General features: G+C 42.3%; 1 protein-coding gene across 13 annotated transcripts; it reads right to left on the bottom strand.

The window, feature by feature from the left end:
* Positions 1-24,408, bottom strand: ano1a (anoctamin 1, calcium activated chloride channel a). 13 transcript variants are annotated; one of them, XM_081709781.1, is made up of 28 exons: positions 24,241-24,257; positions 23,382-23,497; positions 22,783-22,861; positions 19,922-20,094; positions 16,995-17,363; positions 15,586-15,906; positions 14,013-14,111; positions 13,766-13,917; positions 13,515-13,569; positions 13,119-13,170; positions 12,702-12,757; positions 12,574-12,615; positions 11,163-11,227; positions 10,771-10,905; positions 9,053-9,213; positions 8,466-8,548; positions 7,599-7,667; positions 7,108-7,182; positions 6,336-6,537; positions 6,096-6,207; positions 5,790-5,847; positions 5,416-5,516; positions 4,592-4,734; positions 3,486-3,638; positions 2,791-2,843; positions 2,397-2,575; positions 2,194-2,299; positions 1-2,075 (listed from the first exon to the last, which is right to left on the bottom strand). In XM_081709781.1, exons 5-28 carry the CDS (start codon positions 17,286-17,288, stop codon positions 1,875-1,877), a joined length of 2,967 nt encoding a protein of 988 aa, XP_081565907.1. In that variant the 5' UTR covers positions 17,289-17,363; positions 19,922-20,094; positions 22,783-22,861; positions 23,382-23,497; positions 24,241-24,257; the 3' UTR covers positions 1-1,874. The 13 variants fall into 13 exon arrangements, with proteins under 13 accessions (XP_081565907.1, XP_081565929.1, XP_081565914.1 ...); XM_081709803.1 differs by lacking the exon at positions 24,241-24,257 and having other exon boundaries at positions 16,995-17,087; positions 17,277-17,363; positions 23,382-23,511; XM_081709788.1 differs by lacking the exon at positions 24,241-24,257 and having other exon boundaries at positions 22,783-22,988; positions 23,382-23,511.
* Positions 24,409-26,435: the final 2,027 nt, after the last annotated feature.

The raw sequence follows: 26,435 nt of genomic DNA, 5'->3' as shown, positions 1-26,435 counted from the left end.
TTCAGGGTTTTCTGTTTTTATTTTCATTATGAAGACATGAACTGAAGCTTACCACGATGAACTACTAGATGAAAGGACTACATTTGGGACTATCATGCAGAGCACAGTACCGTTCAGTGTTGGTTTGTAAAAGTTGGGGACTTTTAAGTTGAAACAAGTAAATCATGACGGGAGGGGAAAAAAAACATGAGGGGCAAACAAAGCTGATTCCATGCGGATCAGAATGTCAGCTTTACTAAACAAAATTAAATGTTTTGCTTTTATTTTATTTTGCATATTAGCTTTAAAATCAGTTTGGGATCATACAATTATTATTTGTTATTTATTATTTGTTTATTCTGTGAACTAAGATACAACATGCAGGTCTGTCTTCAATAATCAGTTGTGTATAGTAATATATTCAGATGATATAGTCATTGGAATGTGGTAGATTTGAACTTTTGCCAAGATTTGGAGAAGCACTTCAAAATAAGACAAAACAGCCATTTCTTTCTCAGAAGTACTGAAGATCAGTACACCATGTAGACAATGTAACAGTGCTTACAATGTTTTTAAATTCTGTATTTTAGTCATGACAGACAAACACCTCTGGTGGCATGAAAAAGCCAGAAGAAGATTAACTGAACAAGAGTTCAAAAACAGTGCTGTGCTTGATGAGTTTGAAGAGAACAAAATGCTGTGAGTTCAAACAAAATACATATAAAATTTGACTTCAAGTTTAGTACTTTTATAATCGTATAAAATGTCTCCCAAGTGTTATAAGCATAACGTTTTCCTCGTAATGCACATGCACAATATTGTTCCTTAAATTGATTATGATTAAAACCAAAGGAATTGTTGAATTGTTTAAAAACAAAGAGAGAAAACAGGAGAGACTTTACATGTGTGTGTGTGTGTGTGTGTGTCTGTGTGTGTGTAGGGTGGGGAGTAAACCATGGTTAAAGACCTCTAAATCTAGGTTTGTAAAGCATAGTTACTTTCCAGGAAAGATAAGGCCTCTTGAGCTGTAACTAGTGTGTTCTGTTTATTTTACCTCAGCAAAATTTCTCATGTACTTATATTTCAGGTTTGTTTGTTTTTTTGTTTTTTTGAGCCAGAGTGATGGAATTAAATGAGGATCATATACCTGATGAACATTCTTTTTCAGTTCCAGCTAGACTGACACAGAAGCAAGACATGCAGGGAAGAGAACTCAGCTGAGTTTACAGTAGAGTCTGCAGTAAATCACTGTGCAACCTTTTATGTGATGCTTACTGATAAAAAGCTTTCTCAAATATTCCATGCCTTCTGACGTTCATCAGTCATGGTCTGAATTGTCCTGAAAGGTCGCTACCACTACCAAGCACAGTATTTCACAGAATGTCACTTTGTAAAATAATTATTTTAAAATGACTACAAACAATTTTGAACTACTTTGAATGTCATATTTAGTACCAGTGGCATCATGTAAAACGTCTTTAGACAATCTTAAAAAGATTTCATATTTACTGGATATATTGTTTAAATAAAATCGATATAAAATTAAATAAATTGTTGCCTATAAATGCAAAGTCAATAGTCACACAAACTACATAAAAGATCTGATTCTCTGCATTACACAAACAGTAAATTACTCCTCATCGTCTGTTGCCAAAGCCGTTGAAACTACATGATTTGCATATTGATAAAAACTATATCCCTGCATTTTTTTCCACAAAAAACAAAACAAAAAAACAAGCCAAGCTCCACTGTGCGAGTAAGATGGCGGCCTTGTAACATCCTTTGCTATCTGGCTCTGGCTCCAGTGCGTATGCCTGTCTGTAGTGTTATATTTGGACTCAGGCTTGGTGATGGCATACTCTGGTTTGGAATGGGAGTGCTGCTCCCTCCTCTGCCTAGCAGTCGCTAGCCTGTGCATGCCGGGACTGTACCAGGCTTTCGGTGCTCTGCCTTTTACGCTGGAGCCTTTTGCCCTGCTCCTCTTTCATAAACAGCTCTACAACCAGGTTCTTCTCCTTGTGGATCTGCAAGCTGATGTCTTTGGGAATGTCGGGGATCAGCCAGTCTAAAAAGTCGGTCATCAGCATCACTACGTTCTGGGTGGACAGACAAAGAGGGGAGCACCGTAACTACAGCCGAAAAGTGGCCAGTGCCAAAATCAGTTGGGACACAATGGCGTCGATGCTTTCTTTGAGACGAGTGCCGTTCACTGACCTGAAAAATGATGACAAAGGCCAAGCGTCCTGCCAGAATGTTCCAGAATTCTCTCGACAGTTCATATGGAGTGTCTGACCACGGGGGATCTCTGTAGTCCTTGTATCTAAAGAAAGTGTTCATAGTGTGAAGGTCACAACAAGGACACCATATGCAATGCCAAAACGCAGTGCTTTAACTCTTCATCCTATCTGGACCTTCACCTGCAAATCTCTACTCTGTAGCCCACGGGCTGTGGTGGGTCTGTGTTGTTCTGGAAGTCGCTGACATTGAAGTAGGAGAGGGAGTGGTTCACAAAACCGTGCAGAGTTCCATCAGGACTGTACATGTACTGGTACACCAGACGTGGGATGAAATCAGACGTGAAAGCGATCACGAACGCCTGAGGGGAGACATCGAACAACGAAATCTCTTACAAACACTAACCCAAACATTATTATGATCCCAACCAATATAATAATAATTAGAGAAAAAAATGTTGGCAGTGAACAGTTGAGAGTTTCATAACTGATTTGATCATAAATGTCACCTGATGGTACTTTTTAGCACTAATTTCTGTCAGTATGTGTGCACAGAAATTAGGAACTGAGAACCTACATTCACTATGACTGCAACTTTGCTTAGTCCTCTTAGAAGGTTGTACCAGATACCTGGAAAACAGAGACTGGTTTAAACAAACAGGCCAGTTTTTCACTGAGGAACTCCTCCTTTCTGATATTGAATACATGTAACAATGCCAGTATGTCACCACAAGGTGGTGGTAAAGTATTACCCAGAAATTTTTCACCCACCTATATTAGACCAAATTGACAATGACTCCAAATTGCCAAGAGATATCATCTTGATTCATAATGTCAAAACAAATAACTGTTGTAAAAGTAAAAGGTGATAAAACATCTGAGATCATCATAACTATTTTAAGAAGATGAACTGAGTATTTAGTATAATCAGTTACAACTTATGTAAGTGGGAGGTTGTCAAATGAATACTGACTTGAATTGAACAGATTTGATATGCATTGTACTATTTATGGAAAATCTCTAGAGAGAACAATCCTATGTTACTGCAGGCAGAGCAGTAACGGGGAAACACCACACCGCAAAAGCTGGAACAGCAACATGTTCATTCCTTTGCTGATTCACCTCGTGCTGACACTCTCAACGAGTGTTCAACAAGAAGCGCGGCTTGGTGCGTTCATAGTGACCACACCTTAGCCAGTTTGACCCTGTCCAACTGTCCCCCTTACCTGAAAAAGATGGGACAGACGCGGAGCGCAGACGTGGAGTACTAACCGATATCTTTGGCTCGAGCAGCAACAGGCCGCCTGGACTCGGTGACGAACTTCTTGGCGTCGAGGCGGATCTCGATGATATTGTTGAGGAGTGCAAACAGAGGAGCCAGAGGGAAGGAAGCCACAAAGAGAGTCACCATCCCGTACTGGATGACTAGACACGGGGCACACGGACATACAAGAGCAGCCGTTTCTTATACACATCCTTCAAACAAAGGCCCAACTCCCAGGGCACCACGCTGTACAGAGCTCAGGAAAGAATCAGATGGCATGGGCAAGTTGCCAAAATATTCATATATGTACCAAGGGCTTGGTTAAGGCCATCAAATAGCTGCCAACGCTGTTTTCCAAATCTACATTGCACACGTGAAACTTTGCGTCTTGATAAATGTGCCGCAAGCAACATTTCTGTAGCTGCGTTTGCTGATAATGAGCTAAGGCTTACTGCAGGTAGCAGCGGTGTGTGTGTGTGCGTGTGTGTGTGTGCGTGTGTGTGTGTGTGTGTGTGTGTGTGTGTGTGTTGGGGGGGGGCCTGACGGGGGCGGATTACTGATAAGGCTGTGCCAGAACTAAAGCCCATAATGTCATGCCTCACTGCCGACCCCCCTCTAGACCCATAATGCCTCGCTCTTAGCAGGAGGGCAGCCCACGCTGCAACGAAGCAAATGGAGCCGAGAGGGCACACAGAAAGCCGCTCCGTTCCACAGAGCTGGTAGCACAAGGGCAGCACCCAGTGTCTGGGGCTGGATTAGGTAACACCACCCAAATCCACTTCAGATGCAGATGGAAAGTGACGACAGACCAAAGAAAAGATGGTGTGTGCTATACACACACTGGTACTTCTATTCCAAAACCTGTGTTTGCTATTAGTGGCCTTTAGTAGACGGAGCATCTCTCTGTGCTGTATGTGAACTTTACAGAGGTTTTCAAAAGACTTTAATAACCAGCGAATGTTAGTCGTGGAAAGAAGGAATTACAAGAATATAAGAACTTCTTTCCTGAAAAAAAAACAAACAAACAAAACAAAAAATGATTTCTGTTTCCTTTGGCGACCATTTCAGAGTATATTCTGCTCCCGTGTGTGTGTGTGGGCAGGCAGTGACTCACTCATCTCCATATACTCTGGATTGAGGCCAACATAAGGGTTGAGGAAGTAGTCCTTCTGATGGCAAGCGAGTGTCTTCTGAAACTCCTCTTCTTGTTTAGAATTCTGCTTTGACTTAAGACGGCGGATGAGTTTCTTCAGTTTACTATAAAATGGAGACATTCAGTCTATTTCAATACATTATTGAAAACAAAACTAATGAGCATTTGAAACAGTATATCAAAATGTAAAGCTATATCATCAGTATTCCCATCAACCTTCTCTGAGGGTCCGTGTTATGTCCTCTAAGGTTTTCTATGTGGCGTTCAGTTGCCTGGATTGGAACAATGTTTGTATTTTTTCTGAGTGAAACCATTCTGTGCTATATAATTGGAGCTCTGTGGAATCAATATAAGGTCTCTTAAAATATCGAAAATCAAATAAATTTTGTACTGAACCGTTATGAAACATGATTCATTTTTTATATGTGCTTTGCTACATGCTTATGTCTATTATTTATATATATTGCATGGAAATAACATGGGATAACTGAAGCCTGGGAATTCCATTCTTCCTCCTCCCTATTAATACTCCCTAACCTCCCCTTCATTTCCTCTGTTATGAATCTGACACCCAACCTACCCTGACTCCTCACAGTCACCTCCATACCAATCACTACTGAAGGCATGGTCTGCACTCGCAAATACACTATTATATTAGCAGAGGGCAAACACCCACCTCTCACAGTCTCCAACCCCAAACCCTGGACCAGCACTGTCCTGGTGCAGGGAAGTGAGTCCCAACTGCACACCACACTCTGAGAGACGTCTGTTTGGGCTGTACTCACGGAATGCCGATCTCGAACAGGTTGTTCTGGATCAGCTGCTTGCCGAGCATGGTGATGCACAGCTGAATGCACAGTTCCATCAGGCAGCCCGCATGTGCGCACTGCATTGTAGGGCAGCAGAGAAACGGCCAGGCGGCCAGATACAATGTGACGCTGGGGTTACCTGCTAAGACATCGGTGCGAAAAAAACCCAGCACTGCGAGCCCCACCCTTCCCGCGCTGACTGTGGTACCGCAAGCACGTAGGTGTACACTTTCAGACAACGAATGACACAACTGTCTTTTCAAGTCAATGTCAGGTCAGCTTGACTGAGTGCCGGTATAGAAAAGGTGGACTTGTGCACTTAAAATGAATCAGCTTGAACAAACGCCTACCTCTTCCATCCGGTAGGACCCCACGACGTACAGATAGTTGCCTGGCCTGCCAACAAGCCTGAGGGCATCAGAAAGAGTGAGGTCAAGGCAAGTTTTTACTTGCCACCATATTAACGCACGCACGAATTTATATAACAGGTCGTATAGCATACGTGCACTGTATTAACAGGAGCACTATGGAGAAAACATAATTAAGCTACAGAGAGGCTCAAAATAGAACCCCCACCCCCTCCCCCACCCCTGCCGTGGCGAGGAGCAGTAGACCGTCTCTGACTGGGCGAGACAGGCAGGTGGGAACGTTCTCACCTGCCTCTGAAGAAAGCCAGGTAGACGATCGGGGTGAAGGCGTTCGCGAACTTCAGGACGAAGGTCTTGAAAATCAGCCTCTCCTCGAAACTTTTGTCCGTTTTCGGCACCTCTGCCGACGCACAGACAGAAATACTTCAGTCAGTTGGCGCTTGTGGAATGCAGGATTTCATTTTATTAACACAGAACGTAAGGTGGCAGAGTCTATCATCTGAGTGCGGTCAAGAAAGGAGAGCTCACCCTTCACGGTGAGCCAGTGCGCCACTACTCCATAGATCTCGTCCATGATGATGATGGCGATGAGGTTGATGATGGCGGCCGTGGTTTTGACCGTGGCCCGGATGTTGGAACGGAAGGCGGAGGCCGAGCTCAACTGCAGGGCTGTTGTGATGGAAATCCGGTACAGAACCACTCCAAGCACGATGGCCACGGTGAGAAGAATCTGTACAGAGCACGCAACAACTGCTGTAAAAAAAAAAAGACCCAAAAGGAAAGTATCCACACTCTACCTTCTATAACAACCGTTAATGTCAGGTAATTCAATTTTGCTGTATTATTTCAGAATCTATATAGACTTACCACCCATTTTATGAAAAGCACCCACCTTGCATCTACGCTCACTGCTCACTTTACTAAGTACACTGACTTTCTAAATCCATTTTATATGTGTAAAACTACAGACTGCAGTACCACATCTTATTTGGTTGATGTAGTTTTCTCAACACAGCAGTGTCACATAAATGCTGCTAGAGGCATGAGCTGCTAGTGGTTAGTCTCCAAAACTTATGCAGCCAACAGCGTTCTGGGGTGTTGCCTCTGGTCAGAGACTGACCACCGATGAAGGGTTGGGGGATAGCTAACAGAAACTGCGCACAGCAACAGACTGGCTGTAGCCTATAACTATTCACCCGCCATGTTTTTCTAATAATGAAGTGTTTCCGACAGCATTAATAATAAATTGGCATTGCTGCATGTCCAGGTGTAGGTTCAGGGGAGAAGATCGTTACCATACCATGAAGACCATGGTGATCAGGATGGTCATGTAAGCTGGCATCCTGTCTCTGCATGTCAGCTTGTGGTGCTTGACCTAGGAAAAGCACAAAAACAAGTAAGATCTATTTACGCTCCACAGCTCTGTTGTGAATGCCCGGCCGGCCATGGCCGTCATCCAGCAGGCTTGTGAGGAGATCTGACTGCAGGGATGGTGACCCCGCTGCCCAGGCACCCAGAGCAGGCTGTGGCTTCTGGACATGACTCACTCTCACGCGCTCACATCTCAGTTCGGCACACACCTAACTGGGTCAGCGTGTTCACGGTGGCAGTTACCCAGTGAACCACCAGGCTTTCTGGCCACACAAGAGCTGGCAAGCACAGGAGCACCGGCCATATTGATAAACGGTATATGAAATCGCCAGTCAAGAGGAGGTGGATCAAAGCTCATAACGGGAGTAGCGGGAGTAACGGGAGCTTTTCACCCAAAGGCCTCAGAGGACAGAGGCTTACCTTTGAGGAGTTTTCGTTCTTCAGCTTTTTCTGCAGGACGTGGAACTCGTACTCCGCTCGCGGGTGGTCCTGAGGGATACAGCACAGCTCAGAACGGGCATGGGAGCTTCAGGACGCTATGGCGTGCGGCGTATATTGATCAAAATTGAGGCCGGCGAAAGGACCGGACGCACATGAGGGCGCGATTACGTCAGACGGCGCGATTGAGTGTTTCTATAAAAGCGTCGCGATAGCATTTAGCAAGCACGTACCACATGCAACCTAGCATCTGGTGGCGGACTCTAGCGTGCGCTCTGAGGCATTCATTCTGCACTGAGCACCGTTCCTTTGGTTGCGCTTTTTTCCGTGTTCGACACTAATGATACCCTGAATGACAGACAGTGAAAAGGGAGCAGTTTTTGACCTCCAGCAAAGCGGCAGAAGGGAGCAGGAGTAACTCAGACACCCTCCACACACACGTACGTGCACATGCACACACACACCAAGCACCTGATTCATTTTAAAAATCGGAGAAGATCTAGGCCATGGGGATTTGGTAATGTATCCTTTGTGCAAACACACACTTTGCACAAAGGAATCCGCAATGAGCGAAGCTGGTAGCTGTTTAAGACTCGGGGACCTGTTTATTGGTGTGCAGTAGCTACGAGTGGGGAGAGAGAACATAAACCTTGTGTTTAAAGGTCAAACCTTATGTTCCTCCTGTACAAAAACACATGGATAAAAAAGAAATCAGTACCAGGGCAGACACTTTATTTCTCAGAAAAAAGGACTCCAGGGCAAAACCGACTGCTGGAAATGCTTCCCACAGATTACAGGATCATTCTTGGGGTCAATCTTTGTCCTTTAATGGCAAAGCATTCAACTCACCTCTTCCTCCTCAAAGCCTGTCAAACCCCAGATGTAATTGAGTCTCATCTGCCTCCTCTTCCAGTGTTCCATGAACATGGTGGCTGAATAACACAGACACACCATGTTTAACTCATACGTTCATGAGAAAACAAGGCTCCAGAGATCCCATTTACTACTAATTATTTTACATTGCAAATGCATATTAAATTGTGCAACATGTCAATATCTCATTCAAGTCTGTCTGGTGTGAACCAAAACAGGAAAAGGGAACATAACCAGAATGTTGTTAAAAAGCCTGAATCTGAAAGGGCACATTTTAGGCAAGAGCCCCAAGTCTTGGAATCTTAAGCTGCTCAGCTAGGGATAAGCTTTGGATTTAGGTTTGTACAAAGAAGAACCACAAGACCAAGATGGAGAGAGAAAGAAAGAAGAGAGACAGGAAGAGAGTAAGACAAGGGAGAGAACATAGACGAGAAAGAGTGCTCAGCTTGCAGTCCCGGAACATCGCTAATGTCTGTCACATATGTAGCTAATTAAAACTCCATCTAACATCATAAGCGTTTTTCAGATCAGAGAAGGGGGGGGCGGATCAGACTGCAGCCTACCCCAGAGCGCCATAAAAATGGAAAAGAAGACAGTGGCGCTATTGTCGAACAGGTGGCTCGCCCTGGCGGTGCCGCAGGCTGTGACTAGACTCCAGTAGCCGCAGGGACGGTCGCACAGTGGGCACATGGAAATGTTGTTCCTCTCGTCACAGATCTCCATGCTGAGCATGTGGGCAAGTGAGACAGGAGATGAACACCACACTGACACACCACGCTCCTGGGAGTCACTCTTCTTTCTGCCGACAGTCATGTCTGGCATCTCGACGAATGTGTTTAAATGACAAATGGAGCAGACATATTCTGATCAAATATATACGCCATTCCTATTCTTGAAAAGTGAAAGGGGGAAAAAAAGTGTGTACTTTTGCCTTGGCAGAATGGAGCATGCAGATTTGAAGTGCTTAAAGTTCATTACTTGCCAATGTAAACAACACATACATTACATCATTACACAAAGATGACAGGTGTAACAAGACTCTTCTTTGTCTTGGCACCAAGTTGGTGGATTGAACATTCTCTGGCAATCTTTACCATTGAGACACTGGCTGTGTCTGAAAACTCACCTCCTTTCTCATTCACTGAGCACTTAAATGTGCACTTTAAAATAAAGCAAAAAACACTTAACATAAGACCATAAGATAACCTATAACATAAGAACATATAATAACCTATAACATAAGACCATATAATAACCTAGAATGTAAGACCATATAATAACCTATAACATAAGACTATAAGATAACCTATAACATAAGACCATATAATAACCTATAACTTAAGATCATAAGATAACCTATGGCATAAGACCACATAATAACCTATAACATAAGACCATATAATAACCTATAACATAAGACCATATAATAATCTATATCACAAAACCACATAATAACCTATGGCATAAGACCACATAATAACCTATAACATAAGTTGACCTATAACACAAGACCATACAATAACTTATAAGATAACGTATAAGACAGTAAGATAGTAATTCTGTAAGTAATTCTGTAATGACGCAGCAAATCACTCAGTGTGCCAGTGAAAGCTTCAGAAGATCAGTGGGAGGTTTGTCATTTGTCTGCATGAATACTGACAGCCAGCGTCTATTCTAAAGTCCCGATCTGCATGTTGTCCTTTGGCATGGGGCTGAGTGCACCTTTGGAAGTGCTGGGGATGTAGCGCACATGCTGAGAGCTCTCATTATGTTCCATAATAGAGTCCATTATGACTCGTACAATTTCATAACAACTTTTGTCTATCTAATTACCGCTGTCTTCAAGCTCCAGCTAACCACTGGCTGTTAGCCTGGTGAATCAGATATCTTCAACTTGCCGGATCACAAACGTACTTGCATTAGGACAATGTCTTTAAGTTCCCCACCTAGTTTAAAATGTATCGGATGCATCGTGCCAAGCTCTAAGGCACTTGGCAGTTCACTAGTGAACATAACAGGTGTGCCACTTGGAACCAACCCATACCCTCCCACGACACTGGGAATGTCAGGTCCACAGTTGCACGGGCCTTTGGGAGCTGGTGTCACTTGTGGGGGCTTCTCTGGGGTGAGGCATGCACATGGGGTCACACTCCTCACCCTCAGAGGACCCGAGAGAGGATGAAGTGCAACCAAGGCGGTGAAAGGCAGATGCAGCGGCAATGCTGTCCCTCACTGCTTTCTGGTCACATGTGTCAGGCCTGAGTGAGTTGTGCCCTCTGACCTGGGGATGTTGGAATCCACAGTGGCACAGCCGTACAGGAAGACGATCACGCCCACGATCGATGCCGGGATCAGCATCTGAGTGTACACACCCAGCCAGGCGAAGTACAGACCCACTTTCTCTCCAAAGTATTTCCTTGAGAGAGAGAGAGAGAGAGAGAGAGAGAGAGAGAGAGAGAGTAAGAGGTAGAGAATGTGAATGAACAATTTTCACAGTGGTTAAGAGCAAGAGCTCTTAACTGCAGCATTGGCTGCGTAAGCATAATGGTCGCCTAAATCATTTAGACTTTGCGGCCAGTTCCCACTGTTAAGGAATCATATATTGTGCATAAAGAATATAGAGGGAACAGCCGTCTCTGTATCTAACAGCACACATAGAGATAAAGTTCCTACCTGATCAGTCCAATGGGCTGGTACTTATAGAAGAGGCTGTAACTGGCCCACTCTTCATATAAGAGCTGTGCAGAAAGTAATAGAATTCAACTGACATACATCAGGAATATAGAGTAATTAAGCCATTTATCAACAGAGTTCAGGCATGTGGTGACTGAACTCCCCCACATAATGGGAACTGTGAGAAGAAGGCAAGCCAGTGGTGATTAATTCAAAACTATGATCAAACCAAAAAAACAAAAAACAAAACCCCTGTATAGCCTGTAATGGACTTGTTATTCTGCACCTCGAGGACATAACAATGGGAAAGAATGCAGCAGGTTCGCTTTTGAGTTCCTCTGCTATGCACATATGTGGAACAACTGTGTTTGTTTCACGCAGTTCAAAGAGTGCACATATTACTCTCACAGAGTGCATATATCACACTCACAGAGTGCACATATCAGGCTCGCTGAGTGCACATATGACCATCTGCCAGCCATTTTCATGAAAGAGGAAGGCTCACTAGCAAGAGACGGTATAACAAAACTAACAAAAGCCATTGGAGTGGAGGGCATTTTAAAATGACTCTATTTCTCTGTCTGTATAGTAACACAACTATAAGCTTCCTTCCCTCCAAGCCCATTTACAATTGCAACATTTGGCAATCTGCTGCTTCGCACGTCGAAAACGGATTTTTCTGTTTCTTTTTTTCTTGATATTTGTGGAGACGCGCCAGCAAGCCAGCTGAAGTGCTGCTCACAGATGGTGGAGTGGGAAATTATCCTGTTGCCTTGGTGACACTCACACACTGACAATTATTTGTTAAAGGGAGGGCTGCACTGATTGTGCGCTGTGGACAGGCCCCACGGGCCACAGCCCGATCGGCTTTCTGTCACCGAGGGATACATATAGACAACTGGCCAATTGCCACACGGCTTAAATCCAGGAGAGTAGCCATTTCCTGCACGTAGTGAGACGCTGAGTAGTGTTTCAGGACATGAAGTACCTGAGTGCTGTTTTGAAACTATCTATATAAAATATCTGAAAATATCTAACACTGGGGGTCTTTTAATGGGCATTAAGATGTAACCAAAGGCAAAGACCTATTGACTCTGTTCAAAAATAATATCTGTAATTTAATGTAGTAGTTAAATAATTTAAATATTAACAGGTACGTTTGAATGTAGTTGGTTTTGTAACAGGCATAGAGACAATTTACCATCATTTTAAGGTAAAGTGGGTAAATTACTGATCTTTTTGCAATATCCCAATGATATAAACCCCCAGTCTTGTAAACAAAATATGACTTAATATTTCCTTAATATTTCCTATTAATGAAAGCCAAAACTACATTATAGCACAGTATTCTGTTCTATTAACGTTGTACTGTATTATAAGACATTGTGAGAATACATTCAGTTCTTCTTACCTTTCTGTCATTTGGCTCCACATCAACACCCTCAGTTTCTCCCTGTAATAAGAATTATTTATAAAGACACATGAAGAACACAATTTATTTATTTGCTTGTTTGTTTAACAATTTTTGACTTTACTTACATCGTGCAGTGGGTAGGCTGATGTATAAACGCCATTGGCAATTAGGTTGTTCATACCTACACACACACACACACACACACACACACACACACACACACACACATCTTTCTTTAAGCCATCACCAACGTTAAGACCAGAGTGTCAAGCAACTTCACACACCCTCCGACTTCCACTCTGTCTCGCGGGATAATATGGCAATAGTCTTTTGCTATTATTGACATTTTCACCGCAAGCTGTATGAACTGTGGTGATGTGTGTTGGCTGATGGCCTGTATAAAAGTACATGCAAAGGTCAGAGGTGCATGACCTCACTCTGTGGATCCATTACTGGCTAAGTCGATAGCTCATCATGGGCTGAATGATTGGCTAGACCCACCAACGGCATTAAATCAGCACGGAGGTGAAGGCGTTACTCACCTATATTGTATTTGGCCTTTGTGCACTTTGTTCGTTTTAGGATCTCAAAAACCTGATGAAGGAGAACATGAGTTTTCACCACAGAACAACGGTCAAAATGGTATTGTTCAAAAGAGACATGCTAACACACATCCTGTAAAATGACCCTCAGACAATTCGGTCCGAGTTGTAAGGGCTCAGTGCAAGCTGAATTCGACTGGCATTCGATGCAATTGACTGACGACATAAATGGCTTGTTCTTGCGTGTGTCTGCAAGGTTGTGCTGTGTGATCAACCTACATATGAGGTGACATCATTCCCTACTGAGATAGTGAAGGTCCACTGTGAAACCAGACACTGTGCTTCACATCATCAATCCCTACAGGAACTCCGCCACTGGCAGTTGCTGATACTCACGATTAAACTGCGAATTTTGCTGTTGAAGAAGGAATCTCTGTCTGAGAGATCAAACCTGTGTAGAAACATAGGGCATTGATGGGATACTGAGTGGTCCTCAGTATTAAATTGCCTTTATAGGTTGATTATTATAATTGTTTTATCCAAAATCTGCTACTTAGCCAATTAATGATAATATTTCTCACTCTAGTGGCTCTGGAAACCTGATATATTACATCTTTTCTTCTGCTGGCTAGTGTGGAGTTACTTACAAGTGTTGCTTTTCCCTGGAGAAGGGGTAGGAGAGATGTTTTTCAGAGTGCATGCGATTGTCCTCCACTCTGGTATAGAAATGTGCAGTCATCTTGTTGATAAAAACATTGATTTTCTCTACAATGTTGCTTCCTGGATTGACGCTATATTTCTGAAAATTTCCAAGCAGGAAAGCTCTGGTTGGAGTTTGCTGTAAAATACGCCCGATGCTCCAAGCACGTTATTTTCAGGCAGCAATGAGCAAACCTTTTTGGTGGGCATCTTGAGCTTCATGAACTCGGCCTCTCGACAGAGCACGCTCCATGGTGCGTGGATCTTCAAGAAGCCCACTCCTGGGACTTTAGTCTAAAAAAACACAGAAGAGCAAAGAAGAACATTATCACTGCTGTAAGGAGTCTGCAGGGTGAGCCAGGCCTAACTTCGCCTCCACTGTAATATAACGGGCCAAATTATGACATAAAAACATGAAATAGGTAGACTCATTTTATCTTTTTCTGTTGACCAAGAAAAGACAACACAAACACAAGCTGAATCTCCATGTCCTCTTTCTTTTTTTGTATTTAAACGTTCAGAACATTTTCAGTTACAGCTGATTCCATGTAACTAAAATTCAAGCAAAGTCAACAACAACAAAAAAAGTCCTATTCTTCAGTGTCAATGAGGAAAATAAAGGTATATTAGTGGAAGAGTGTGTGATGTAGCATCAATTCAGGCACAGCATTTTGTCCTGTAAATATCAAGTGACAAGAATGATGTAACTGAACGTTTAGTTCACAACAAATGAGTATTATCCCAGAGAAACTGGCGTTAACCAGAAACTAAAGGGAATTGGTGATCAATTATATATGGAAAACTATGGAAAATTAACTATACTAATATAGGTTTTGTCACTGGTAAAAAGCATACACTTCGCCTTCCAACTAATTAACTTCTACAGTCCATTGATCAGCTAACTGTCAGCTAATTGTGTAGTTCCTGCCATTTCTGTATATATGAATAATTACCAGTGCTAATAACTAAAAGTTCCAGCCCTGAACACAGGACTGTCGGCAGTCAGCAGAGATCCCGTAGTCGGAAATTTACCAGTGATGAATTGCCCAGAGACTGGCTGATGTGGTGTGTTTTCTAACAAATGAGCTACAGTCTGCAATTGTACAGCTGGGGTCACTGAATGTTTCTAATAAAGTGGCTGGTGAGTAAATATGCCACAAATATTTGCAAGCTGGTCCCTAGGGTTTCTTCTGTTTGTTGCAGTTTGCTAGGATTCACTTATGTGAGCTTAGCCCTGCTAGTGTAAAGTCATGTTCGGAGAACTACTGCTGAAAAGACACTCTGTGATATTAGTGTACAATGCCAGAACTGCTGAAGTGTTCCCCAAAGCACTGCATTTATGCAGCACACACAGACACTTGCCAAGAATATAAAAGACACATGGAGCTCGGTGCTGGCATTTAATAAAAATTAGGTGTAAACAAAGCCCTTAATTCTGGATCGTAATGTTAGCATCACTAAGCAAATAATACATGACAGCGGCATCATTTATTGACTTAATTTGTCTTAGAAAAATAAGTCATAGCCACATGATGCATGGATGTGTCCTCAGAAACACAACACCCACACATGACCAGACCTTTGTGACAAATGACACTGTATCCAGCTTTCCTATTCCCCAGTCATATTCCTTGTCAATGCACAAGGCTATGAACACTCCAGCACCCAATCATATTCCCTTGCCGGACAAGAGTGAGTCCAGCTCTAAAGAAACCTCAAACGCAGTTCGAAGCAGACAGCCAAGCAGCTGAAAGGCATGCGAACTCACCCCTTCCTCCCTCTCCAGCTCCAGACCCATGTCCGCCAGCTTCTGCTCAAACTCCTCCCTCTGGAAGTGCATGTCATCCTCGTGGTGGTCCAGCCTCTGCTCCTGCATGTCGATCTCTGGGTCTTTCTCAGGAGGTGCCACGGCCCGGGTGTGCCGGAAGCTACGGTTCAGGCTCTCCCTCAGGCTCCGGATGAAGCTGTTGGAGGGCACACGCCGGGCCCGCGGGGCCTTCACCACGCTGTAAGTGAGGACGTAGTCGATCCGCCGCTGCCCATCCCAAAAGTACGGCCCCAGGTCCGAATGTAGTGGACCCTTCAACGACTTTGGAGATGGAGAAAGGGGAGATGCAGACACAAAGCTTATCAAATTCTAGATTTTGTACTATATAGTCCTAGTGACGATTTGCCAAGCAACCCTCTGTATGGGACTTTCACATTTTCAAACCCTGTGTACATAAGAGAGAGCACAGGAGTGGAATTCTGCTCATGCTCCTTACAGGGATGTGAGGTTCACTGGTGTGCATTCTGGTGGCATACACATGGGCACCAGATCATGATATTGTGTCAGTGTAATGGCAAGAAATTATACCTTTTACTCAAGACTCTATTTAACCTGCATTTAAGCTATTCAGATCTGGGATGTCAGAGTGACTCTTCACACCTCAGACGTTTCAGCTTTTGCCACCCCTGATGAATTCCTGCAGTACACGGTTATGCCTTTTGGTCTCAAAAGTGCACCTTCAACCTTTCAGTGACTTATGAATATTGCACTAGATGATGTCCCAAATTGTGAAGCCTACATGGATGATGTATTTTTTTTTTTGTGTGGAAATTTTCAGGGTGCGTCACTTGTTTTAAATCTAGACAAATGTGATTTTGATAAGGGCGAGGTAGCTTATTTGGGCATACTGGTTGGCCATGGGATGGTTTGTCCTCTGGATGTCAAATTCCAGGCCATTCTGTCCATTTCTGTCCTGGACAACAAACTGAGTCTCAGACGTTTACTAGGTAAAGCTGGTTTTTACCGACATTTTTGTAGTAATTTTTCTGTAATTGTTATACCCCTAACGAACCTACTCTGTGAGAAAGTTCCCTTTGAGTGGCCCTCTGTCCGCCATGATGCTTTTGATGCTATCAAAACTTTATTATGCCATACTCTTGTTCTTACTGCACGGCCCTTTATATTGGAGGTTGACGCTAGTAGTGTAGGTGCTGGTGCTATTCTCATGCTGGAGGATACCCAAGAATTAGAATACCCTGTTTGTTATCTCTCAAAAAAAAAAAAAAATTGTAACGCACCAATTATCGTGCAGCACCATAGAAAAAGAGGCACTTGCTCTCTTGTTAATGCTGCAGCATTTTGAAGTCTATATTTACGGACATTCTCAGCCGATTACGGTATATACTGACCGTTATCCCATCGTCTTTTTTAGCCGCATGGCGAACACAAACCAGTGTCGTATGCACTGGTCCCTCATTGTGTAAGGGTTTAACTTGAATATCCTGCACAAAAAGGGAAGTGAGAATTTGGTAGCTGCAGGGCATCAGCCCTGTGCTTAGTTTTATTTGATGTTTTATAATTGTTATTTTATATTTGTTATAATTGTTAATGTATTTGTTAATGTGGAACTTCTGGAGAGAAGTCCACCTGTGTGTTTGTGTCAGACTTCCCTTTTTTTGCCTTTGACTCACCAGTGTTCTCATCCCTGATCCGTACCAGGTTTTGCCTCTGACTCACCATTGTGCCCCACCCTGATCCGTACCAGGTTTTGCATTGATCTGAGGACCATAGAAAAGGAAGAGGAAGGGGCAAAGGGCATAGCTTAGGGCTTGTTAGAGAAGAGATTGGTGCTGCTAGTGTTTGGTTTGGTGTCTGTTTTTTGATATTGTGATTGCTTGGATTTGTGTGTATGACTTTGGATTCTCCCCTTGATTTATGGTTTGCTTTGTCCCTTATTGGTTTGGCTACTGGCTAATAGTTGTCTCTTGTAGCTTGTATAAAATGTCCTGTGGGTGTGGATTAATCTCTGTTCTTTTTGTTAGTTTAGTCAGTTGTCTTTTTGTTACTAGTGAAGTTTTGTTTGGTTTTGCTTGTTATCTTGGCCTGGGCCACTCCTGAAGCTCTGAAGTACCAGTTTCTTGTATATTTCTGTCCCTGAATACCAAAACTTGTAAATACACTTAACCTTTGCCATCAACCTGTTTGTCTAGTTTGCATTATTCATTATTACCGCTCTTCCATTCAAAGCCTATGTTATGACCTCCCAGCCTACAGAAGGTCGTGACAATATAAGGAGCTTTCGATTAGCTTCAGTAGCTCACCTGGTCATGCCACTGTAGCATGGTGCTAGCAATACCACCATTATGGGTTTGATTCTCAGGGAGCAGATGTACTATCAATCTGATATATAACTATATAAGTTGCTCTAGACAAGATTGTCTGCCAAATGTGCAAAGATGCTGTAGCCTTGGTTGAAAAACCCAACATTTTTTTTTTTAATGGGCAATTTCACAGTTGTTCAGTTATGACTTTGATTCAGATTAAACAAATGAAGAAAGATATGTCCACCAGGTTTTTCTCATAATGTTCCCCATCCCCCAAGATATGATCATGAGCACATTCCTAGATACCAGGAGGCACATCACTGCTAACTGATATGATGGGCCCATTCAAAGAGAACACTGCAATAACATTGTGTTTTTTTTGTTTTTTTTTTCATAAGCATTTTTTGATTTGCTTTTCAACAGAATGAGCTCAGAAAGCAAATTATTTTAAATCCTGGTACATTTTTGCAAAGATATACCTCACAGGTTTAAGATCTGTGACTAATGAACCAAAAGTTTACTTGGAGGGGAAAACAGGAGGTGTGCTTGAAATGGCACATATTAATGAGACAGATTGCTCAAGGGCTACATGAAAGAGGTAAGATTACCTATTGGCTGCTTCATATAAGGAAAAGAAGACAAACATGAACAGATCTGAAAGCGAACAGGTGCTTGGTGATAGCTATGAGTCAGTAATCACTCTTGGATAAGCGGCCAAGCCTCAGCCCCTCCTAGACTAGAAGTGTGAAAATGCCAGCACATCCATCATTGGAGAGACACTTGCACTCCTGGCTTCTCAATATAGCAGCGCTCTCTGCACGGAAAATCACAGCGTCGCCACATCTGCACATTCTACACTGAACAAATGGCCGTGTCGACGGGGACAGCGAGAGGATAAATGATGATGTTTAGGAAATAGTCTCGGAACCAGTGGTTTACTTATTCATGATTCTGCCTTCAGATGGACTATGAGTTAATATCAGTAAATTACAGTTTATGGTTTGGTAGTGTATTGGCCATTCTATAGTCTTAGCATATTTGCATGATGGGACGGACTTTCTGAAGGAAAGGTGGCAACACTGCAATGAAGCTGAACTAAAAAGGGAACTGTTTTTCAAAAGAAACCATTCTACAGATAGAACAAATGTTTTTCCTCATAGGGAACATAAGGACATGCAATACATCTCTGGAAGCTGTTTCTTTGCAAAGACCCCCCCCCCCCCTTTAAGTCATTGAATTAGAATTTTGTATGTCTATTAAATCTTTAATAAGTGCTTTTTCTGCAGTCATTACCATGGGAAATTTGCACGCATATCTTTATTTTCCATTTAAATTCAGAATAGAGTTTATGTACTCAGTAATTGGGATCCAAACCAATTGTCCATAAGCAATCACTGCACTGAAGCTAGCAAACATACTAAAATTAACTATATTCAGCATTTTGTACATCTGGTAAATTTGATTTTTATGTTTGCATACTTCCTCTGTAGGGTTTGGGTTTCCACAGTTTTGCGCTGGTGAAAAGCAAAATGACAGAGAAAATCAAAAGCATGCAAATAAAGCACTAAATTTAAATGCAAAATCAAAGGCATGTGAGCAAACAGGCAAAGCGCATTGGAAAAAGAAAGTATAGACCCAAAACACGATGCAGAACAGAGCACAATGACCAAACCCCCCCTGCAAAAATAGTTTGCATTGGTTTGATTAGCTAAGAGTGTCTTTGCTTTGCATGAGCAGGCCAGTGCTACAACATTGAAACCATCACACCGACCCTCTTAGCTTGTACAAGAAGAAATACTCGAGATGATGTCAGCTTGTATCTGAGCCTTCAACCAAAACAACCAATGAGAGACACCAACAAATATTCCACCATTCATAGTTTGCCTTGCAAATCGGTTTCACCAGCAGCATTCAAAGTGGTGTCAGGACAACCGACAAACTGGCTTTTCAAAATTGCTAAATAAAATTGGAATTTAATGGAGAGGTGTAGTACCTCACCAGATCTGACTTACTATGTTGTCATCTTCAGTGTGCGCGAGGTCCCCTGCGGTTGTGGGATTCACGTCTTCTTGGTCCTTGTCCTCACCTGGAACAAAGTCATACTTCTCTTTCTGCCACATCTTGGCCTCCTCTCCCAGATCCGGGAGCTGCTCCTCCGGGTTGCTCTGAACCAAGAAGGTTTTACCTGACAAGAGAAGAAAGTGAATGCGTTAACTGACTGGAATAAAATATTATAATAATTCTTGGAGATATTGATTCTGATGTCTTTGAAGTCTACTACTAAACTAAAAAATACTGTCATTGGAGAATCTGTACTGACAGATACTTCAGAGAGATTACTTATCTGTATTTAGAAAATCAATGGAAAGGTTTTGTTTATGAATTTTAAATATGTGTCAGTATTGGAAATCCCACTGGCAGAAAATATATGTTGCAGGACAACCATGAAAATGTATCTGCATGTGTTTGGAGACATTTATACAGTGACAGGTACTAGATGCATAGGTTACTACGGCCAATAGCCGCCTTACTCGCTGTTCTAGAGACGAGGTGTTGCAGAGTGAAGTACTGTAGGTCTATTTTCAGGAAACAGACATAGGCCCAAATTCATAAAACATGTATAACGTGACCTTAACAGCAAATGTGACCGCCGTATCACGAGCATATCCTCATTCCTAAACGTGGATTTTTTTTAAAAATTGTTTGCATGATTTCTGGCGACTGCCTTTTGGCTCTCATTATTTGCATTTGATGTCGGCGATTCATAATAGACCAACTCTCCGCAAAAATACTACCCGAACCTGTCCAACGCTACATTTCCGGAAACGCCGGTGTAGAATTGATTATCTTTTCTCTAACAATTTTTGATCAGGCATGCAAGTCATCAACAAAATTCGATACAACCATCCATTTAGATAATGGGAAACTGTATTAAAAGGCACACATTGTCTGCTGGAAGTGAGCATTATGACAAAGCTTTGCAACTGCAATAGTAGGAGTACATGAAGTGGAAAATTACTCGATTTAGAAGGATCTCAGAATTCTACGCACCTTTGCCATGAGAAATGCAAACAGGTGTTATAGAGTAAGAAACTATAAATAGGTATAGACTGAGGGGAGAGAAATGTTGCTGTTGTGCATTGATTTATAAGAGCGGAAGTCATAATTTCAGTGCAACTATGCAATTCCCGTCTTGATGAAAGTTACATTTTTATGCAACTGGTAGTTTTCATCGTATCATCGGTATCACGACGGGTTGGTCAATCATTTGTTTCTTGGATCATCTATATGCGGATTTTAAGGCAACAGAATTTATTGCATCGATAAGTTGAAACCGGCGCGCTAATTATCGCCCCGGTAACTTTATGAATAGGAAATAAATATCTTGTCGCACATTTTGCATTGCGTGGCGCGGTTACCGTAAAGTTTAATTAATCTGACCCAGAGTGTAGAGGTTTACTTTTCAAGAAGTACATGTTCAATAACGAGTTACTATCCATTCCAAGGGGTAAGTAAATTCAATATAAAAGGAGAATGTAATTTGTAACACTGATGCTGCTATCTCTAAACTAACTGGTAATTATTTAAACCCCTTTATACGAAATTAGAAACATTTATCTATGACATTTTTAAAGATAATCAATTAAAGTATGAAGCCATAGCTTTGAATAATCTTGCAGTTTTACCACTGGCTCACAGTTTCCCAACTACCGTTACTATAACTACCATTATCATAACAGAAGTATCCAAGAACCATGTCTGGGTCTGGTATTGTATGAGGGTAACACTTCCCAAATCACAATGTCTTGGTGATGCCCGCTGATAAACTAATTCTGCCATATCCCTCCACCCACTCCAACTACTCCAATGGACACAGAAACAGCTCGCCCACCCTATACCCACTGAAGTAGCTGAGACTCCTACACCTACACTGAACTGGCTACATGGACTATATATAATGTAGTATAGCATAGACTATTTACAAACAGGGTCTCACATGGAGGATGGGTTTCCTCCTAAGTCTTGGTTCTCCCAAGGTTTCTTAGCTCAATCAGAATAGCCCTGCTCATTCAATATTCCTAAAGTCCTGTTTTATGATGATCCATAGTTTTAATATTTTAAAACTATCAGCTGTAATGGCAGCAGTTGAACAACTTTAACTCATCCCTATCATGGATTGAAAATAAGAATAATATGAGTTAGTTGTGTTTCTGTGCATTAGACACTGTGATACAGACTGACTGCTGATGCGAACTGTAACAGATGCACCATAGACAGATGCTGCTGTTTCTAAATAAAATGTTTTAAATCATGTTGTTGGTGAGAGTACAGACAAAATACATTCATCCAAAATGCTCACTACTTGAAACATTTGGCATGGCATTTAAAGGGACACAATGAGGGTAAAATCAAACACCAAGACCTTAGTACAAACAGAATGGCATGTAAGCTATAATCAATACACATGTCGCCTTGAATTTGCCAGGCATACACAGCAAAAACACCAGTGTTGAACAAACACAGCATTGAATGAACTCTTATAGTATTCACTTGGGTCCAAGTGTACTAACATTAGCACTGTGTAGGCGAATTTAGTATTGGGGGAGTTCTGGTATCCTACAAGTATACCATGTAAACATACATTTCATTACTTATTTAGCATTTTACAATGGATAATTATTATCATTGTTTTTTGTTTGTTTTAAATCAGCATCACAAACCAAAGCAAACCCATGCAAGTGAGCACTTATCATTTCATTTGAGATCATAATAAATGTGGGTACTCAATATAGACATCCCAATTCTGTCACACAGTCTTTCCGTCCACCAGCCAATGGTGTTTAAATACCCCCTGCGTTCATCGCGTCCGTACAGGTCTGAGCAGCGGGGAATCCCTCCAACTGCTGACAGGTCCAGCACTACACCACCTGCCCGTGGTACCGCTGTCCTTCCTGAGGAAAACACAGCTTGGTTTCTAGCGGCTTTTCAGTCTCCCTCCTTCGCTGTGTGGGTACATATTGTGACTTATAGGCAATGCGCGACTCTGACAAGCTTTTCCTTTCAACAGGAGAGCTGGAACTAAAAAGACGGGTTATCTTTGTAATACAGGCTTCGCTAATCTCATAACAGAATATTCGATGCACACATAGCACACAAATGATTACGGTGTTAATATATAATCTCCAGAAATGCTGGCACGTTTTGCACACCCATGCTAAATTCAAGACTGTGCCCTTTCACGCTAATATTTAAAGCCTTTTCTTGTCTTATTCGGTATGGAAATAAACCGTTTCAAAATATGAATTAATGTACACTAAAAGTATTTGTGAAGTACTTTTTAAGGCGGAAATGTCGGTGTGTAATTGGTGATATGTAAATGATGCGGGCATCAAAATGACCAAATAAACGACAAAAACAGACAAAGAAAGAAAAACTCCCAGAAGAAGGCATTCCGCACTACGCGTAACTCACCAGATTCGAGCGCATCTCCAATACTGGCGCCTGTCCTCCCAGTATTGGAATTGCCTTCAACCTCCATTGGAGTGCAAGAGTCAAACACACGTCTGGTTTAGGTCTGGTTTAGGTCCCTGTGAATGCTAAGCCCCTCTCTAATAACTAATGGAGATAAGATGCGCGTTACCCTGCCAATTGGTTGATGGTCCACCCACTAAATATGGTTTTGCACAACATCTAAATAACAATTCCAACCAACTATGCAGTCTACTCCGAGCCAAAGGATTTAGAAAGGCAAAGCAGCAACACCCACGCGTCGGGAGGCGAAATCCACCTCTATACCGCTTGTAGCGGCCACGACTGTCGACTTTCACAGAAAATACAGTTTATCCAGCTTTCTATTACTCAGTATGATCTAAAGTAACTCGAAGTCAGACTATGACATTGCAATCAGACCATTTATTTAAATATTACAAATAGTTGTCTGTAGAATGTAAACCATCTCCAAACCATTGCTTAGGGGCGAAAAAGTTTCAAAAAGCCGTTAATTTATTTAAAACGAGTAAAATTGAGCCAGCCACGCATCCCAACTAAATGAAGTTAATGAGCAGTGTTCTCACGTGAGGGCGCTCCGTAGCAACCCCCTGATTCATCACTAGAAATAGCAGGAACATAGGAAGTCTTATGTGCGCTAATTCCCAACGTCTATACTTAAATTACAGCAAGGAGCGAGCTTTGAGCGGTGATCACGAGTCAAATGGTAACAGACAATTCAGGTGGCATTTGTCTTTGCTCCACATATTGGCTACCGCATAAAACGCATTTCATTTGCAATCCAGAAATATAAAATTACAGTACACATCGAGGAAAGGCTTACGTGTTGTGAAAATGAAAAGAACCTCGGCGAATTCGCGTCAGGAGTCTCGCAGGCAACTTCGCAGTGGACAACGGCCAGGAGGGAGGGCAGAAAAGCCGACCTGTTCTACAACTTTGTTCAGCACGGCTCGCCACTAACCGAAACTTTCACACACACACACACACACACACACACACACACACACACACACACACACACACACACACACACACCCAACCAACTATATGCATGTTTCCACTCGCGGATCCTTTCAAATGAATCCGATAGAAAACATTATTCAGTATCAGACAAGGTGTGAACATAATGACTTAACGTAATGCATACTTGTTCCCGGTTATACCTGGCGTGTTCAGACTTGTGTGACTTTCCAAAACTGGAGGCTGTCAGGAGCTTGTTATAGCGAAGGAGTTAAAATTCCGCGCGTGCTTTAATAAAGGCCTACTGGTAGTTTATTAAAGCCACAAACGAACAAAGTAGCACCACCTTCTGCTGTGATGCCATTGCACACTTTGAACATTTCAGCAATACATTAATGTCGTGTGTGTCTCTATTTCTTGTTTGGCTGTTAGTTCCCTGCTTACTGTATGAACAGAAGGCCTCGAAATAAAATGGTGGCCAAAGTCTATAGGCATTTTATTTAAGTGTAAGTCCCCTAAAATTCTTAAGTTCACAAAATACGTAGTAATGGCAGACAACCCAAGCTATTTTGCAATAATAGCCTGCGTTAACCACGCCATGTTCCATGTTTTCTTATGTATTACGATCATATGAGTTATAATGTATCAATTCACAGAAGCCTTGCTCATGGGCTGTTAACCTTTTTAGGCACATTCAGCATTACTGTCTCAAAATAGCTGACCTTTCAGCCTTAACCGTGAGGGTGGCACTGGCCTTCACTTTAATGGACCAACTGCACAGACTTGAAGAGACTTCCACAATAATGTAAGTTAAAATATAGACCTTTAATAAAACATGCTAAAATGCAAAGGATTTTTATTTTATTTTGTATTTTTTATTTTTGTAAACCAACTTTTACAAATATATGAGGAAGACATGAGAAAACTGCTATATAATTGCCTATTTTTCACTCTTAAGGATGAATACATACATGTAAGATATGAACACATTAAAAAGTGCCTTAGGCTTACTACTGCCTGCTACGCTGCCAAGGTGCTACTGTTTTTTTTTTTTTTTCTAGACTCGGCCACACCCAGTGAATAGACTTTTGACTGTCATGAAACTGGACCCCGGATATGGTTCCGCAAGGCTCCAAAACAGGCCTTTCAATTTCAGGAGCGAAAGCAACCCAATATATTGTATGTATTTATTATACCCAAAAAGCATCCTTGGTATAAACAAAACTGCAATAGACAAAATCTTACAATAGTTTCTTCTCTTGTCAATACATTCAACAAAACGCAAACTTATGGGAGAGTGTTTCAGAATAGAGGGACAGTTAGACCCTCTGCCTTCACCATCTGTTGCATCCAGCTCTCTGCGGCCGGGTTCCAGCAACACTCTGCTCGTCAGTGCGGTCTGCAGAATGAGCTGCCCTTCTGACAATTTCCAATGCCAGCCTCCCCTCCCCACATTCGGACCACTCCACAGCTTCTGGAGTAAACTATCACAGCTAGCCTTATTGCCTCCGTGTTAAGCGCATCTCTCATGGAACGCTCCCTCCCCATGAGTCACGTGGTACGGCCTGCCACGTGCAGGGGGGCTTCACCATAGTTTGTAGCCAAACCCTCCGTGTTGTTTGTCAGTCTATTTAAACCCCCGCCTGTGTGTGCCTCATCGTTGATCGTTGTTACTGTGTGTGTGTGTGTGTGTGTGTGTGTGTGTGTGTGTGGCGCCATTGTTAGCGTGATATATCGTTGTTCCTGTCTACACTTCGTTGTTATGTGTGAGTGCCACAAGTGTCATGTATGTTCCATGTCATTAAACGTCTCATTAAATCGAGGGAGTCTGTGCGTCCTGTTCTGCACCCTGCGGCACTCGGGCCAACGTTACAGTATCATTCTCTGTCCTGATAATACAAACAGGCCCGTAAACGCCACATTCGTCTAGCTTCGGGCAACAAAAGAGACGAATTATAAATTAGCATACCACAAAAATTAGGAGCTACATTCCACAATGTGCTAGAAGCAGTCGTAAGCAAGGTCACTCCCTCATTACTCATGTTTAGTTGAACATTT

This window comes from Electrophorus electricus, chromosome 3 (assembly GCF_041902795.1).
Source record: "Electrophorus electricus isolate QZ-2024a chromosome 3, ASM4190279v1, whole genome shotgun sequence".
NCBI lineage: Eukaryota > Metazoa > Chordata > Actinopteri > Gymnotiformes > Gymnotidae > Electrophorus > Electrophorus electricus.
Note: the sequence above shows the minus strand (reverse complement) of the source record. Positions and strands in the feature narration are given on the sequence as shown.

Bases quoted from the DNA above. Each gene is read 5' to 3' on its own strand.
- ano1a (XM_081709781.1), bottom strand. From the start codon at position 17,288: ATGAGAACACTGGTGAGTCAAAGGCAAAAAAAGGGAAGTCTGACACAA. The intron at 12,758-13,118 runs GTGAGTAACGCC...GTGTGTGTGTAG, and splicing joins AAAGGCCAAATACAATATAG to GTATGAACAACCTAATTGCC. The intron at 2,300-2,396 runs GTGAAGGTCCAG...CACTTTCTTTAG, and splicing joins TACAGAGTAGAGATTTGCAG to ATACAAGGACTACAGAGATC.